The sequence below is a fragment of the Apteryx rowi genome, unplaced genomic scaffold (assembly GCF_003343035.1).
Source record: "Apteryx rowi isolate R43461 unplaced genomic scaffold, aptRow1 scaffold_411, whole genome shotgun sequence".
In the NCBI taxonomy this organism is placed as follows: domain Eukaryota; kingdom Metazoa; phylum Chordata; class Aves; order Apterygiformes; family Apterygidae; genus Apteryx; species Apteryx rowi.
Genome location: NW_020450632.1, coordinates 285,086 through 302,639, shown reverse-complemented (window position 1 = coordinate 302,639; position 17,554 = coordinate 285,086). Strand labels below are relative to the sequence as shown.

The following is a 17,554-nucleotide window of genomic DNA, read 5'->3' as shown; positions in this document are numbered from 1 at the left end:
CCCTCCATGCACTCTGCTGGTGGGGCAGTGAGTGTCGCCGGCGCCCCCCTGCGCTCTCCTGGCTGCTTGCCGCACTCTCCCCTCTGTGGGCTGTGTGCGCCGCTCCGGCTGCAGCTGCAGCCACCACTTGAGCAGCTCTGCACTGCGGTCACCATCCACCTCCCGCCATGGTAGGCCAGCTCGCAGCAGGTCTCGGAACATAGTGTGGCGACTCACCCTTGCTTTCTGCTTCACGTTTACCCGCCTGCTTTCTGGCTTCCTGGCTCTGCTAGCAGAGGACGCCTCTGCTAACTGGGATGGCAGCACTGCGACTTCCCCTACCATACCCACCCCTCCCCCCAGTCATAAGTAGCATCRTTGCTTTAAGATGGGGGATGGGGGATGGGGTGGATGGTTCAGATGGTTTTGCTCATGGTGATCTGATCTGGTCCGGTAAACTCGGGGAAATAAATTCCAGACAACATTCCTAATTGCTGCAGCTGGTTTATTCCTGCTGCAATAGTAGTCCCTTCAGTGAGGCCATCATTGATGTCCGCAGCAGTTGGCCAGGTTAACCACGCTGCACCCATCACCCACTGCGTTAGGGAGGGGAAGATGTTTTGATTTTGCTGCCTCAGGGTACGGAGGGTGTTGCACAGCCTGGGATCCTGGGGGAGAGCCCCCATTCTGTCGAGCTCCTCTCTAGTAAAATAAACTGCATCTGCCCCATCATCCCACAGCCTTAACAGCCACTCTAGTAACCCTTCACGGGGCTGCTGCCTGTAGTGCCCCTGCATATCCTGCAGCTCTGATGCTTTAAAATCACAGATAGTTATGGTCCCTTGCAAATTGGCTGCATTCAGTCTGGTAAGCGCTGCTCTACCACTGGCCGGGCAGCTACCTCCCTGTCGTACTCTATGTCTGACTGAACTGGGGGGCTCGTCAGAGTCCCAGATACTGCCCTCCCAAGTTTCCGGATCCCAATCTGGTTTTCGCACCAGTGCCCGCACTGCCATGGGATGGACATCTCATCACGTCCCCTGTCACCACCAGCGATTTGCAATGCAGGCGGCCACAACGGCACACCGGTGCTCCAGCCTCTCAGCTCAATCCACAGTTGCAATTGCAACCTCTTGGGTCAGTTGATGAGCCTCCTTAGCGGCTTCGAGATCACTTTCTAGCTGCCCATTTCACTGGTGGCGCGTCAACACCACCTCCTCCAGGGTGAGGAGCGCAGTCCGTAAGATCCACCCCAGATCCTCTGCTGCCTTTCACACCTCCAACCCTGCTTTTTCCAGCCAGAGCTTGGAAACTAGTTCCACTAGCCGCTCTGGGGTTACCCCCGGCTCACTTGCTAGCTCCAGCCAAGCTGTGGGGGCGACCCACCCCACCAGCTTGTGAGCCATGGATGCCCACTGACCCGCAGCGGGCCACTCAGGAATGTAGCTCCCTGCCTCTCCCTTGTCCTTTCACCCCCCAAAGAGGCATCTCCACACTGGTATCCCGCTAACTACCCCAACTGTGACCGCGAGGCAGGAAAAGGGAGGGTTGGATGCCAGCGCAAAGAGGCACTCAAGGTTCACGAGGGGTTAAACAGGATAAATTTAAGAAAGGACTTACTTACACTCCAAACTGCATGGGGAGCCCCAGGAACCAACCGTGCGGAGGGGTCACTGGTGGGAGGCTGCTGGACACACAGGTCGGACACTCAGGCAGGACTCAACTTGTTGTATCCTACGGGCCCCTTAAATCTACTAGAACTATCTCCTTATCTCAGCTATGCTAACCTTGGGTAGCGATTGGCTGCGAAGCAGCTAGACATTGTTGACAAAGCGGAATATGCATGTCTGACTGTGACAGGAGCTCGGTCAGTGTGTAGAGAGCATACTCCAGGGCTGCTGTCACGTTCTCTATCAGTCACCTGGCTGCGCAACACATCTTCCACAATAGATGCCTGTGGAGATTGAGAGGTATCAATGCCTATCAATAGGGATCAATATCGATGCCTATTGATAGGTATGGAACTGGATAGGCATCGTTAGGGATCAATATCAAGAGGTATCAATGTCGATACTGGTTGATGCCTACCAAGAGCAAAGTCGGTCTGAGAGCGAAAGCTGAGGTGCCTGTGGAGATCGAGAGGTACTGAAGGCTATCAATAGGGCTGGATATCTGTAGATCTCATTCCCTAGCGATACGGCTGGTAATTGATACTCAGCGATAACTCTGCACATTGTGAACAGTCAACTTGGACAGTTGTTGGTGCCTACCGAGAGCAAAATCGGAGCAAGAAGCATCACTCTAGATGCCAGTCAAGATCGATGGTTCTCAATGGTGAGCTATAGATGCCTGTGGAGATCAAGAGGTATCGACGCCTATCAAAAGGGATCAATATTGAGAGGCATCAATCCCTATCAATAGGTATGGAAATGGATAGGCATCGATTAAGTTTGCACAAGCAGTTTTAATTCTGACCTTTTCTAACTGTTAGGTTCTTCTCTTTGGTGATCATTTGATAATAAACTTTGAATTAGAGGGGGCATCCCTGTATATGTGCCATTTCCCAAGACTTTTGTTTAAAAAAACCCCAAAACTATTTCATATTACAAAAAGGTACATAGATGCAAACTATTTTATACTAAATTTCTTTGGGAGTATTGAGTTTCCTAATTTGCTGAGACTATTAAAACTCTAAATTCAAGATTTGTACCATTAACAGATACATGCTCTATATATACACTCACATATCTATTTGCTAAGTACACCAAGTCATTACAACATTCAAGCGTATAAACAAATTCAAGCAGAATATTAGATCCACTGACAGGAAGTTATATAGAAATTAGACATACAATTGAGCAACAGCCCTTTGACATCTGTTTTTTCAAACCATGTGGTCTTCATTATGATATTATCGAACCATCCTCTTTTTTTTTCTTATGACTTCCATTTTTATTTAGATATTAAAACATGAGTTTTAAATAGGTAACTTGATCAAGATCAGTTGAATATTTGTGATACAGCCAGGCACCACACTTGCATTTTCAAATCCCTGGTCAGCGCTTTAGTCACAGTAAAATCCTTCCTTTCTTTTAATGCTCACTAGACTTCAGCTCTTAAAATAATACACTGATAAAATTTTGTCTAGTCTTGTGATTTTTAAAATGAAAACAGCAAGACAAATGCTTTTCTGATAGTTTCATTGAGTGAAATTAAACARTAATTCCTGTCTTGCTTTTAGTAGGATCCAGTCTCCAGGACCGCAGCTGTATTCACTTCACTCCTTACTTGCATGGACTTTTGTTCCTACAGCATTAAAAAGGTCTTGTTTCAACCTCAAATTGTCATTCTATGTACATCTTCAGCTGTAAGGAGAGCCACTTACCTCTTGTACTTGTTTTCATTTTGAGGCCTATTCTAGTGGAAAATTAAATCCTCCTAAAAGTTAAAATATTTTCCATCATTATTGATGGATATGTTATATTTTGAATCGCTATATATAAAGCCAGCTATCTATCATCCTGACCTCTAAATTTTTGCTTCATCAAAGAACTGAATTTTCTAGCATGGAATTATCTGTTCTACTGTAAGTGTTATAATGGGATGCTCTGTAAAACTATTTCTCTCACTAATACAACATACAGTAACCCAGCACACCATGTTGTAAGAGTGATGTTAGCCTAGAGCCATCTAGTGGTTGTACTGGTGAGCACCGTATAGATAGATTTGAAAAACCAATCTACACACATAATTCTATTGTAATTATAAAAACAATAACAATATATATTAATAGATTAATCACCTAAGAGTGTGATGTTTCCTGTGTACTGGTTCTTTGTTTTTAAATTTAAATACTCAGTGGACTGAACAGGGCCTAATTATTGAAATGAAATAGGCAAGAATTTATTTATCTTATTTTCGTAAACAAAATAAAAATGGAGAGGAAGGGTCTAAAAAAGCTCATATTTCTCAGTAAAACATAAAGTAAGGAATATTGTAATAGTAATGCTTAGATTTAAACAATTTAGTGAAGTCTTTAAAGATCTGAGTTTTATCAGTGTGACAAAGGGGAGAAATAATTCTTATTTGATATTTAGTAAGATTTCACTCTCTATTTGCATTTGTTATTCTAAAATAGCCAAGGCACACCCTATATGCTTTCCTTGGGATTAAAAAAGGTCTCAGTCAAGATTACAATGCTCTTCAAAGCTTTCTTTTCAAAATAAATTCAGGCAAAAAAAAGAGCAGATGAACAGAACTATAAAGCCTTTAAACCAAGAAGGTCTAATAAAGAAACTATTAAGAACTAAAAATAATTGGAAAAACTTTGGAGACCAAAAGTATATTTATATAATGATGCTGATAAATATGTATTTACTTATTTCTTATATGATAATATTGACAAATATTTGTACTGTAATTTAGTCTTAGTTCTGTCAGATAAACAACCATAGGTAAATAGATACCTAACTTTAATCCTGGTTTCAAGAGCAAGAGAGAGCATTTTACAGACTACCAATTTGAAGAAGATTGTTTGCACTTATTAAACTTAAGTATGTGTGTATATATACACATATACATGCACTTAAGTACTTAAGTGTTTAATTTATATGTACTTAAGTACAAACTTAAGTATGTGTATGTATACACATATATGCACACACACACATATATACACACATAAACTCATGAAGTTAGATGTTTGCATAAATATATATGCATATAAATATATATATATGCACACACATACACACACACAGAGGCACATGCACACCTGACACCTAACATGTAATTTGTAGCTTCAGCAACCTTAGTTAAAGAAAATCCTCTATTGGCTGTTGGTTGTACAGGGATTAAACGTTTGCCATTATTCATATTTGCTGTCAGCAGATCCATCAGCAGGAGAAACTTCCAACAGTAACTGTAAGTAGCAAGTAATTTTATCAACAAATGCAAAATGCAATTTAAAATGTATAAAAGGCAAATAAACAGTGAGACTCCCCAGCATAAACAGGAAAGCATAAACATATTGCAGCTTTGGAGACCAGACAATAGGAGCTAAAACTAAGAAGAAAGACATTGCCACCATCACAAATGGAACTGGTAGAAACACCTGCAAAAGAAGAAAAAAAAAAAGAGGAAGTAAACTGACGAACTGTGATTTTATGCATCATTCCTAAGAGTAATAACGCAGTCTTTGCTACACTATAAATACCATTTCTCATGTTGCTGCATTCTCACCCTGGATGAGATTCACCCAACCTAAAATTGTCCAAGATGATAGGTGTCTTTTCTAAAATACTTGTATAGGCTCCTTCTATCATCATGGGGAAGAGGCAGGCATGCACTGAAAGTCATTCATCCGCATATGTTAATATGGGCACCTGCAAGAAACTCAGGCTTGTGCACCTAGAAGTCTAGACAGTTAGCATACACTTTCAACCTAGCTTTCTGACAGCTAAATTTAGATGAAATTATATCTGTCTTAATGCCTGTGGTTGTGGCAGGAAGGATGAGAGTACATTCTACATGGTAGAGCCTCGCATGAACTCCCAGCCTGTCACACTATTACAATTCCCTGTTTTGCCTTGTTTGCATTATCTCCCCCATTCTGTCTAAATCCATCTCTTGTTTTCGATTTTAAGCTCTCTGGGGCAGAGACCGTATGTTTTTGTCCCCTCTTTGCACAGTGGACAAGCAAAAGTATACCAGACAATGAATAAGATTCTAAACAATGTGATTATTATTTTTATGTCTTTAGCGATTAGCAATTTATGATTGCTGCTATCACTGCACTTGTTCTGTAACTTTTGGGTGCTACCCATGACTAAAAAATAGGTGAAAACATTTAATAACTTATTTCCATTTACTTTGTATGGTCGGTGTAGATGAGGTTCCCGGTACCGAAGTACAATCAGGCTTGCACAAGTCAATCCAATCATAAGCCAGGCAGAAAATCCAAAGTAATTTGTTAACATAATAAGGTCAGAGGGGATAACAAAAATGGATGCAATGGTGGTTGAAAAAATCATGGCTGGTGCTGGAGTACAGGAGTGGACATTAAGCATAGATATTAAAATAGGTAAATGTCCTGACTGACTGCCAGCGTAGCTTAATCGACCTAATGTGAACATGCTGCTGTTGAGGGCACCAAATATCGAGACAGCAACAGAGAGAGGAATGATCCAGGCAACAGAGGGGATCACTCGATCAGCCCAGGTGACTGCCACAGCAACTGCAAGGAAACGAAGCATTAGTAACAGCGTGGGGACCATGTTCTGAATTAGCAACAGACTCAACAGAAAAGAAACTTAACAAACACAAAGTCTTTACCATTTACCTGCAAAGCCTGTTTTTTGTTACAACAATCCAAAGTGACTAATCTAATCTTAAGGGTATTTAATTCAGGAGTTAAAAATTTGTACTGCTGCGTCGGAAAGACCTGGGTAAACCTGCCGTGGCCAATGCCAAGGTAATGGAAGTGCCCAGTGGGAGCAAACAGTACGGCAACAACGTACCATCATGAATCACAAATGTACACGCATGGCAAGGCCATCTGGGGAAAGAAAATGAATACATTAGTTCCCTGCATGACCACAGCGGTGACATGATCTACTATTATGAGGAGACTGCCAAAATGGCTGCATGTACATGCAGACAGGTCAGCAAATGTGTTATTAATGGGGTTTTGCTTTTGGGTGGAACTAGAAAATATGAAAGATTACTTTCGAACAAAAGATTCTCAGTATTTCTTGGAAACCGGCCCACATTGTAGTGAGGACTACTATTTAGTGGGCCTATAAACAAATGCCATGAGGAACATAGGTCTTGCAATGATCTGCGCAGCATAGGAAGTTGATAAAGGAGGGGAAAAAAAACATGTAGTGAATGTACAAGAACTGCAGCAATATATAGCAATGTTTGAACCTCGGTTTATAATTTTAAAGCTATCTCCTCAGCTGAATAAATAAGCATAGCTCCCCTGGTATGTTTGGAACTGTTTATGCCAGCTGGGCTGCTGGCATTCACTGATATTCTGGTATTCACTGATTCTTTCATTTCAGAATGGATCTGCAAATGTATGCATCTCTCCCAGCAGCTAGCCTGACCACGGGCTGAGTGGTAATACAAAGTTGCTGAGTGACAGCTACAAAACTCCCATTTACAGACAAAAAGAAAAATAACCATTCAGTCTAAATGAGATATGTCTTTTGTCACTCCTGGAGAAAAGGTCTGCCAGCTCAGTCTCATTAGGGTGGTATTTAAAAGGTACTTTTTGGATAATCAAGAACTACAATTCCTCTTTGAACTTTTTATGGACAGCTTATAGGCACAGCATCTGAGGCAGGCTTCACATAAATTGGACTTTTTGCATAGGATTTTCTAAGGAATATTTATCATGAAAAACCCACCCCAAAAGGGCTACAGTTTGGGGATCTACAGCCTTTTCTATATTGCTTATCATGGCAGACTTGTCCATCTCCTAAATAATAATGACTTTAGCCTAAGACACCATGAAGTTGGGAAGGAGGGAGGACAGAGGATTAAAACCACAGGAAAACAGAGGCCTAATCTGTACTAAACACAGCCCTGATCTCCACCTGATCTTGCAGGTTTTAATACATTTCTGATTTCTCTTTAGACAGTATAGGTATAAGCCGACATTTTCAATAGGTAACACTATCTGTGTGTATTCTGTCTAACTTGTGCAATATGGTAAAATTAAACAAAGGTTCTCTGCTAAAACTTAGAATGAAACCCCAACTTCCCGACAGGGATATTAGGTGAGTACAAGTTACCCTGTAAGCTGGCATCAGATGGGTATGCTAATGAACCACCCCTTTTTAATGAGATGAAAATAAAATCCATACCTGAGGAGACAATTTCCTTAGGTGTGAGGACAGTCAGATATGAGACATTTACCAGTAAATAAAACACAATTACTGCAGGAACAGCAGTCATCACAGTTAAAGGGATATTTCTACTAGGGTTTTTCATCTCTTCTGAAAAATACAATTTAAACAGAAATTTAATAAAGCAAGCAACATACATTCTGCAAGTGTGTTTCCGTGTTGAATTGACACAGAGCTTGAAGTCATGTCCCAAATCATAATCACAGCTCCTAAACTATATTGCCTGTGAGGTCCTACAGTGATTCTCAAATAGTTTGTTATCAAAGAAGAATAAATAAAAAAAAAATTAATAGTTTAAAATCTTTTGTTTTCTTATTTAGCTATTTTTCAGCTATCAGATATCTTGGGAGAAGGGACAGATAAAGGCAAAATTTTCTCAGATTTGATTAATCCAAAAATCTGACTTCACATTAAAAAAAGAATGGATAAGAAATTTTCAAGTAACCCTACTTTTACATCACAAGATTGAACATGAGACTCTAAAATTAATTTATTTATTCTTACATCACCTCATGAGTCCTGATTTGAAGCTTTATGCTCATTTTCCTATTCCTATACAAAACATGGCTGTTATTTCAGGAAATACAGAAAATGTAACAGGAGAGCACTGACAGAAGAGCAGTAATGCAGTGATTTTAAAGGGGACCATTCCCAGCTGGGTTCTGCTGTCGATTCCCTTTGCCAGGGCAAAGCTGGTAGAAGAAAACTGCTCAGTGCTAAGCCTGGCATCTTAGCTTAAAACTACCCTTATCAGAATAAGAAAAAGCTCCAAACTTCACATTTGAACAACTGAAGCACTGGCACATATTCCTAACAAATGACTGCGCTCCAAACCTAGCAAAAGATGGAGTTGATTTCTGTGGACAGGAACATCTTAAAATGCATCCAGCTGCATTTCTGGAGGGAGGTGCACATAGACAGCGTCATGGAGAGGCTTTACAGATAAAGACTTTCCAAAACTCCAATACTTGATCCTCATCGCAGTCCAAAAGGATTGGGGAAAACGGGTCTATTTCTTCTCTTTCACTCCGTCCGTTCCCCTCCTCTCCCACTCCTTTTCCAGTCTTCCTAAGTGTTACAAAAGATACTCCTAAACATCACAAATGGATAACTCACAAAGGGAGCAAGAAGTGAAAAGGCAAACAGGAATGTGATTCACTTAAGCGAGGTGATAGGAGAGGGATCCTTTTTCCTCTCTCAAATATCATTCCTGTCTCCTGCAGAACATCAGTTTTAACCCTGGCCGATAGGTGCAGCGCACAGAGCCATGGTGACTGCATGAGCACAACAGTGGCATTCAGATACAGTCTGGTAGAGGATTGGGGATTTATTTAAAATGTAAGAAACGCACTTGGTAATTGTCAGCACAGAAAGACAATCACTAGAATTGCCGATTTAAATTACTCTCGCTGTTTTGTTGCTAGTTACAGCCCTGCCATCCAGCTGGCACCTGATTCTTTAGCTCAAGCTCATAGGAATGAAAGTTATTGTTAGAAAATAGGAAATTCAGCACAAAAGAGGACTATTACATTGGTTGCATCTGTCTAAACAGCTGTGCTGACTAAAGTATTGTATTTATTACTACTGTTAACGGAAAATAAAACAGGATTTTATGAATAATTTTGCATTTTGGAGGGCTTACAAAGCCAAATGCTTGCTTTAAGAAAAACCTAGTATTTCAAAATTGTATTTTTCTGATTTATACCACTTTTTAAATGTCAGCATATTCTCAAGGCAGGAATAACTTTATATTAATAATAACAGTCATTTCTTTAAATATTAACTCAATTTTCACCCTCTTCTCACCACTGAACTTTGTGTTTTGCATTTCACGCATTTGGTTTATTTAATGTTTGACATCTGATACAGGCCAGAAAGGATAAATAAGGCTAAAGATATAAGAGCAATATCCATTGGCTTACCACTTAATTCTGTAAATCTAGTGATACTATAAAACACTATTCATTTAACTGGTTGTGAAGTGCATAACTAACTAACATTGTAAATGTTACCTCTTCGCAGCTTTCATGGAACTCTCTACTCATGGTTGTTCTATTTATTGTTATCACAGGTGTCATCAAGTATAAAACAGAATAAGGAAATAAATATTTAAAAAAGTTTTGAATGTTTAAAATTGAGTATAAGTTACATGAAAGGATTTATATCACTTTCCTTACATTTTTCTCTACCCTCTCTTCAAAACTGTATTTTCCCAAGGAACTGATTACTGACAGACCATCCTATATATCTCTTAAAATTGCTATATTTTAATACTATTCAAAATGAAAAGTCTATAGAAAAATCAACTGGATAACTTCAGAGAGGGTGTAGGTATCTAAATACAAATTTATCACTTAATTATCTTTATGGGTTTGGTTCTTATTGTACACATGGTTTGGCATAGACATTTTATACAAGCATCCATTTCTAGAAAGGCAATGACATTGAGAGAGACAATTCAATTTTTTTGAGGTATGCAAAATTCTATTTTCACGTGAGATTTAAAAAAAAAACTTATTAATTTTTCCTGTATTATTGTTTAAAGATCAGTCTGATTCTGGAGACTGCACGTGAAAGAAGGAAGTTCCATAGAGAAGAACAATTCCTCTTTTATCAACCCGAACAAACAGAACCTCTGGACAGCTTGCTTTGTAAAGCCGATATCGTTACAGACTCCACCATTTTGACTGAGAGACAAGTTCTACTACCACTAGCTGAGGAATGTAAGCACGGCTGCAGAACAAAACATAAAAAAAAAAGAGTGAGATACCTGCCATGTAATTGAGGGACCACCAACCACCGTAGGCATATAACCCTTGGAAGAAGGCTTCGGCAATCTGCGACGCATTGGGAGTCTCCGACCCAAACGCATCCTCGAATCTTGCCAGATGCTCCTTTCTGCCCCCCAGCAGGAGAACTATGCCGCCGACGGCAATGACAGACAGCGCCATCATCTTCAGCACAGTGAAAACCGTCTGCACCCACGCAGCCATTTTGACACTGCGCCCATTCAAAATCCCCAGGGACCAGAGAGCCGCCAAGGCCAAGCATTTCTTCAGCACTTGTGGCGCGGGGCACCTGCCGTAGAAGGGCTGGGTGGCATACTCAGCGAACAGCAAGGCTCGAGCGGCGTTCGATGCCGGCTTGGTAAACGTGGATGTCCAGATGAACACGAAGGCTGGCAGGGATCCAAGGCCTCTTTTAATATGGCTGTATTCGCCTCCAGAAAACGGCAGCGCGGTTCCCAGCTCGGCATAGCAGAGGGAACCCATCAGAGAAACTAGCCCAGAAGCAGTCCAGATCATAAGTGCAACACCAACGTTAAGCAAGGAGTGTTTTAACACGCCTGTGGGAGACACAAAGATCCCTGCCCCTACTATAGATCCTATAATAAAACTTACCCCATCAAAATAACCTATATTTCTTTTGAGTTGCATCTTCGCCTTTTCTTTTCTTTTCACATCTTTGGGATGGTCACTCTTTCCTTTTCCCATTTTTTGTTTTTTTATAGCAGATTATATGACTTCAGAGACTGGACTACATGTATTTCCCATTCACTTTGTTGTCAGAAGATTGTCATGTTCCTGCTTGCTAGTGAAATGTTATGGGAAGCCTGGCTTAATCATTCAGAAAAGAGAGCATACTTTGGGTTTTGATGCCGTGTGTGTGTGAAGATGATTAACCAGATACTTCCAGAAATGTTGGCAACTCATATACATGTTGGTTTAATATGTACTTTGCAAATTTTTAAGGGCTGGGGATTTTTTAAAAGAAACTGGTATAACAATAATACATAGTAAATGCTTTTAATTTCTCTGGTGATTTTCACCAAATGACTTCAAATTATTTTTGTCTTCAGAGACAACCCCGTGAGGTGGGTATATGTTACCTCTCCATTAGAGCTAGGGAAAGGGGTAGGGTGTGGCGAGCATTAAGAAAAAGGCAGCCCTCCTTCTGTTATTGATTGTGAAAAGGGCTTTAGTTGAACAGTCAGGTACTATTTTTCCACAATCAGTATGTAAAATGGACAGGGACACTAGTGGACGCCAATATGTTTTGCTGAATCCCCACCAGTCAATGTGTACACTGAAGCTTGTTTATAATTCACTCATCAAACACTGCTCTAGCAAGACAATTATGTTGACTTCCAGTTTTTCTACAGCACTCACCATTACAGTAGGATCCAAGTGCTTCAGAAGCAGTTACTAACCTTCAAGCACTCCTGCAAGGGGAGGGGGCTGTTTTATCACTTCCTTTGCATACTGGGGGGCTGTGGAACAGAAGGATGAAGTTTGAAAACGCCCACTAGGTTGGGCTGTGCCTTCTGAGGTGCAGCCGACTGATTTTCCTAAGTATTTAACATTCTCTAGTACATTGTATATTGAAAGTATGGAAAAGGAGCTTCTCTTCAATCAGATGTGGATATAGCATTGACATACATGTTTACCCCAAGAAAAATATTCTTTTCAGGAGATGTAGGGAAAAATAGGCAGAAAGAGGGAAAGTGACTGAAAAGGAAGCTATGGCTTAGCACATACCTTAAGAGTTATTAAGGGACAATGCCTAAACTGCTAGCTGCAAAGTTATTACCTTTTGCCAGGCAAGCTGGGAACCAGTTTTGTCCAGAAGGTCAAAGCTTAGTAATGCAGTGAGGCAAAAGAACTCTTAGTGAGCCCACCTCGAAGACACAGTGGTGCAGACTGGTCCTGCAGAGCTGCATTGTCACTCAAGGACAAAATAAATGGGTCTGAAAAATTAGGTTTGTGTAGTATGCCACTGGGCAATAAAAAGCACCTTCAGGCAAGATAGGCATGTGTATAGGCTGTTATTATTTTTTTTAATTTTCAATGACTTTTTCCAGCTGCTTAAACAGTATTTAGTGTCTTTTATTCTGTCTGTCAGTATGGTCACTACTAACGACAGCTGTCCAAAGGAAAAAATTGGCAAGTGTCAAAAAATAGTCAGACCTACTAAATCACAACAGTTCATAGTGGGCCTGTTGCAAGAATTACAGAATACTACCCCAAAATAGGCAGACGAACCGAAACTGAGAGGGCACACATGGAGAAACCAGAGAAGGAACCTATATTCCTTGTGACTAGCTATGATTCCACTGACTCCCACTGCAGCCGTGTATATTGAGCATTTCTTCAAATCAGCTTGGGCACCTAGGAAAAGGTGCTAGGGATTTAGGTTTAGCACCACCCAGGGGAAAAAAAAAAGACAAAAATAAGGAGTAATTCAGGTGCACAAACACAGTCATTGAAAGCCATTTTACATGTTCTTGGGTCTCAAGACATCTTTGCATCTTGACAAACATGACACAATCTACAGGATATTCCTGCCCTTCTGGAGTGGCAGCTAGAGGCTTGGTTGGGCATCTAAAACATTAGTCACCTGGTTTAGGCAACTAAATGCCATCCTTATTGATCAACACTGGTTAAAGTGAGTGTCCATCATCACGTCAGAACTATGGAGCACAGTCAGTGACAGAATCCACAGCTCCAGAATAGCATTTAACCTAATTCTTCCACCTTCTCTAAACCACTGCACCACTCACTATATACCACCTACTTAAAAAAAAAAAAAAAGGTAAAAAGAAAAGTCCTAGAGTCTACAGATCTAATCACTGAATTTCTGCAGTTATAAATGGGGCAGGCTTCTATTTATAAAACTTTGCATGCACTTTATTTTTATTTTTAATTTAATTTTAAAATGCTATTATTCACTTTATGAATTGCAATATTTATTTAAATCCAAGTATATATTTACTGTATTAAGAATAATTAATCATAATTCAAAGTCTTTATTCACCAGTATTCATGAACTGAAAATTGTGTGAAAAAAAATTTAATGGCTAAAATGAATAGTTTCTGTTTTATTTCAGTGCTTTTTCTTAGACTCATTCTCCTGGAATGTATATGCCTTTTCTGACACCCAGCAATCTTCCAACTTTTTATTTTGGGTGTTCTGTTGTATACAGCTGGATTTGTATTACTATTTAAAAAWATATATATATATTACAGTAAATAGCAGCTTAAAGTGCAGATGACGCTGAGTTTGTTTCACTGTTATCACAAAGTATGTTAATTTCCAGTATAATAAAGGCATTTCCAAAATTGCCCGAGGAGCAGAGCAATTTGGCTTTTTTACTTCTTACAAAGCTGCCTGACTTCAGAAAACCCCACTGAGATTATTACTTTCTTGTGTGTGCTTACTGCCTAACTCAGATAAATGTTTCGTGACTTTCAGTGAAATGCTTCTGAGGTTTATGCAAAGTGTATGCTTTTCCTTTTGGTGCGGTGTTGCCAGAGGAAGAGTAGGCAAGCACGAGTTGAGATAATGAGAACACTCCTACAAATCCAATGAAAATGGAAGTTCTGTAAACTACTAATTCAGGGTGGATTTAGGGCGTTACCAGGGTGGAACTCAACAAAACACAGCTATGACGGGCGAGTGAAGAGTTAACAGGACTGAAGTTTGTCAATTGATATGCAGAAGAACTGAGAGCACCAGAGCTGACCTGCGCAAAGCTGTTGAACAGAGGACTTAACAGGACTAAAGTAGTCTACCAACCGATCTGTGCAAGGACTGATATGCGCAAGGCTGCGGAATGATTAACAAGACTGSAGAAGTGAAGTCTGCCACCTGGGATCTGCACGGACCCCCGGGGAGGGAAGAAGCGATACGGAGGTGCTGTGGTCTTGCCTCGCTAGCAGGGTCCTCCCAAGCAGACAAACAGTCCTGTGATTGCGAAACTTGCTAAAAGTCAGCAAAAGCAGTGTTTGCCCAGAGCCCCAGCCCTATAAAAAGAGACTTGGGAGCTAGGAGAGTCGGAGCAGGGACGGGAACGTGACCTGATCATCCTCTCCGGCTGGACCGTGAGTATCCCCCCCCTCCCCTTTTCCTGGGACGCTGGGGTAAGGTAACTCCTCGAGGTTGAGAGYCCTCTCACTAGGAGAGTGAACAAGMWAGCTTTCAAGYAGGGATAAGCAGTSCTTCCAATTAATARCGCAGTAATCGACGGTTTCRGGTTATCCTTTCTAAATTAGTAACTGATGGKTTTGTGTTATCCTTTCTAAATTAGTAATCACATTATTTTAATGGATGTTACTAATCCAAGAACTTGTGTGAGGAAATAAACATCTTTTTTATTATTATTATTATATTACTATCTCAGTCGTTGCTATCGAACCTTCATAGCATGACAGCATGACAAGCTAGTTAAACAGCAACAGGTAATTTTCATCCAAACTACTTTCTTTTACAGAATATAAGGGCAGAGTCTTCTGAGGCACGTCATAAATATTCACTTTCAAGGCTTTCTGTAACATGTCCATCTCTCCCTCTGGCTAAGAGAATAAATTCTCACAGTCTATAGCGTTATCCCAAGGTTTCTGACAATATGTCAATGTCTCCAGCCTCACACCCAACTAGGTATTGGTATCTGGTCATATTCACTTTGATGGCATTATCCAGAGACTCAACACGCTGACTACAGGACAAAGATAAAGGACTAAAATAACCTACATGTTTGTAAGACAAGCCTGAGATTCCCTTGATAATTGGAGCAGGCTGAAAAGTCATATTATCATCAAAATAAAGTGCCATAATACTGCAATTTTCAAACTCGACAGGGAACAACCATGTTTCTTTTTGAGTGCTAACTACTGAGCTCCCTTTGACAGTAAAATAACGTCAAGTGACTCCTATATAACAGTTAAGATTTATCATGAAACTTCAATTGAGCATTTCTAGTTCTAGCATTTAGGATTTCCCCTTCTAATTTTCAGACTTTCAAAAATCTTTTAGCCTTCAATGTCAAGTTCTTTACTGTCAAATGTTTAATGCTTATCATGACTACCTCTTCAATCACTTCAGTTTCTCTGGATGTAATAGAGAAACCAATACAGAAAATTAGTGGAAGAATATTTTAGCCGCCTAAAATGGATATGCATTATCTCCCAATTGCAATTAACTGCATTTGAATGTACTTTGATAAGGAATCCTTTGTCTCTGCATACTCATTGGGTCATTTCTGTGATCCATTCACTGATAGATGGGTGAGAAAGAAGCCCGTCTATCTAAACAATGCAAGATTTTTAATTATTTATTTCCTCTTCAATTAACTACAGTGTTTTAAATATGATGTTGACTTACCTCTGCATCAACCCAAATACTTTACAGGGAGACAATGAAGCAAAAATCAGAACCTAAAGCAAAGTTTCAATGAATATTTTTGAGTGTTAATTGAAGAGGCTTGCTGCTGTTGTCATTCAGCAAGGATACAGAAGCAGAGAAACACAAGAGAGTTCAGAAGAGAGTTACAAGAGAAAAAATAGTCAGTTAATTTTCTTCAGAATATGTCAGCATGAGAAAAATGACAAATTGTATGTATATCCCTCCTTTTTTTCCCCGTTCTCTAGCTCACCTTTTGTGGGGAATATGTCATTCTAAAGCAATTTTCTTTGTCTTGCTTTGCTCAACAGCCCTTCGAGGATTTCCACAAGTTCCATTAGATAGAAACCACTTTACCATCTGCCACACTGGTCTCCATAATGTATTCACAAACTGTTGGGTTTTTTTTTCAGAAAATGGAACTGCACCTTGAGGAACATGATAGTCTCGTGCCTTGGCAAAATTTTTTCTCCTGGTGCTTGGCCAAAATTATTATACACCTGCCTTTTAGTAAAAGACCTAAGGATCTGTTCATTTTATTGGCAGATGTTATCATTCTACTTTTGTTACTGATCAGGAAAGCAAGCCCATGTAATAGCTAATGGCTAAACCAAAAAAAGTGGGCAAAGCCATGTTTTTGTGACATGCTACCATGTTTGCACTTTCATCCTAACAACAGCTGTGCAGGCTAGCCATACAGTTTATTACTTGTATGTATTTCTCTTATTTAAAGTATCAGTAAAAGCGTGTGTGCGTGAGCCGCTGCATACCACCTCTGTTGTGCTGTATGAAGAGCCAGCAGCAGCAGCGTGAAACGTTCTTTTGTAACAGCAGACTTCAGTAAACAGTGGCTGGGGAGCATCATGGAGAATAGCACCTACCGGTCTAAAGGCAGCCATTTAAAAATGAGGTGCCCAGACTCTGTTAGGCTACCTCTGCAGTGAATAGTGAGAGCTGGGTGGAGACCACCCGATCCCAGGAGCGGCTGTATGAACCACCCTCTGAGCTGATTCCCTTTCCACTTCCAGATGGAGAGTGGACGGACCTGCTGCCCCAAGCAGGGATGGCTTTGCATCCTCTCCATCAGATACACCGTGCTGCGCTCTAAGTTTATCTGGTGATGCTGAGGTGCCCTGAAGAGTAATGTATGAAGAAACATCCAGAGTACAGCACACCTGGCTACTACACGGACACCGACATTAAGTACATACAGCGCCTGGCTCAGGTAGAAACTGTTCGGACATTCAGCCCAGTCTTGCTGAATTTTGCTTAACCAAAACGCACCTTTAAGGGCATTTCCCTGCGGAATTTCAGCTGTTCTGTAACGGCCAGTGCCCTGTCACTGCCCTCCGTCCGTCCGCCCGCCCGGGGGGCTCCCTGTCGCCCAGCGAGCCACACGAGGGAGCCGCTCCCGTGGGGACCGGCAGGGCCGCGCGGGCCCCCGCGGCCTCCCTGCGCGTCAGGACGCGGCTTAGGCGCTGCCG

At 40.9% G+C, this 17,554-nt stretch overlaps 1 protein-coding gene across 6 annotated transcripts; it reads right to left on the bottom strand.

The window, feature by feature from the left end:
• Window positions 1-4,688: 4,688 nt before the first annotated feature.
• On the bottom strand, window positions 4,689-17,546 carry SLC7A13 (solute carrier family 7 member 13). 6 transcript variants are annotated; one of them, XM_026075826.1, is made up of 7 exons: window positions 17,355-17,546; window positions 16,053-16,105; window positions 12,062-12,162; window positions 10,663-11,238; window positions 7,851-7,982; window positions 5,850-6,214; window positions 4,689-5,092 (listed from the first exon to the last, which is right to left on the bottom strand). In XM_026075826.1, exons 4-7 carry the CDS (start codon window positions 11,195-11,197, stop codon window positions 4,847-4,849), a joined length of 1,278 nt encoding a protein of 425 aa, XP_025931611.1. In that variant the 5' UTR covers window positions 11,198-11,238; window positions 12,062-12,162; window positions 16,053-16,105; window positions 17,355-17,546; the 3' UTR covers window positions 4,689-4,846. The 6 variants fall into 6 exon arrangements, with proteins under 6 accessions (XP_025931611.1, XP_025931614.1, XP_025931613.1 ...); XM_026075829.1 differs by having other exon boundaries at window positions 12,103-12,162; XM_026075828.1 differs by lacking the exon at window positions 16,053-16,105 and having other exon boundaries at window positions 10,663-11,259.
• Window positions 17,547-17,554: the final 8 nt, after the last annotated feature.

Excerpts from the sequence above, each read along its gene's own strand:
- SLC7A13 (XM_026075824.1), bottom strand. The coding sequence starts at position 11,386 with ATGGGAAAAGGAAAGAGTGACCATCCCAAAGATGTGAAAAGAAAAGAA. Across the intron at positions 6,215-7,850 it reads TAAGGAAATTGTCTCCTCAG|TTGCTGTGGCAGTCACCTGG; the intron begins GTATGGATTTTA and ends GTTTCCTTGCAG. Across the intron at positions 5,093-5,849 it reads ATCTACACCGACCATACAAA|GTGTTTCTACCAGTTCCATT; the intron begins GTAAATGGAAAT and ends CTTCTTTTGCAG.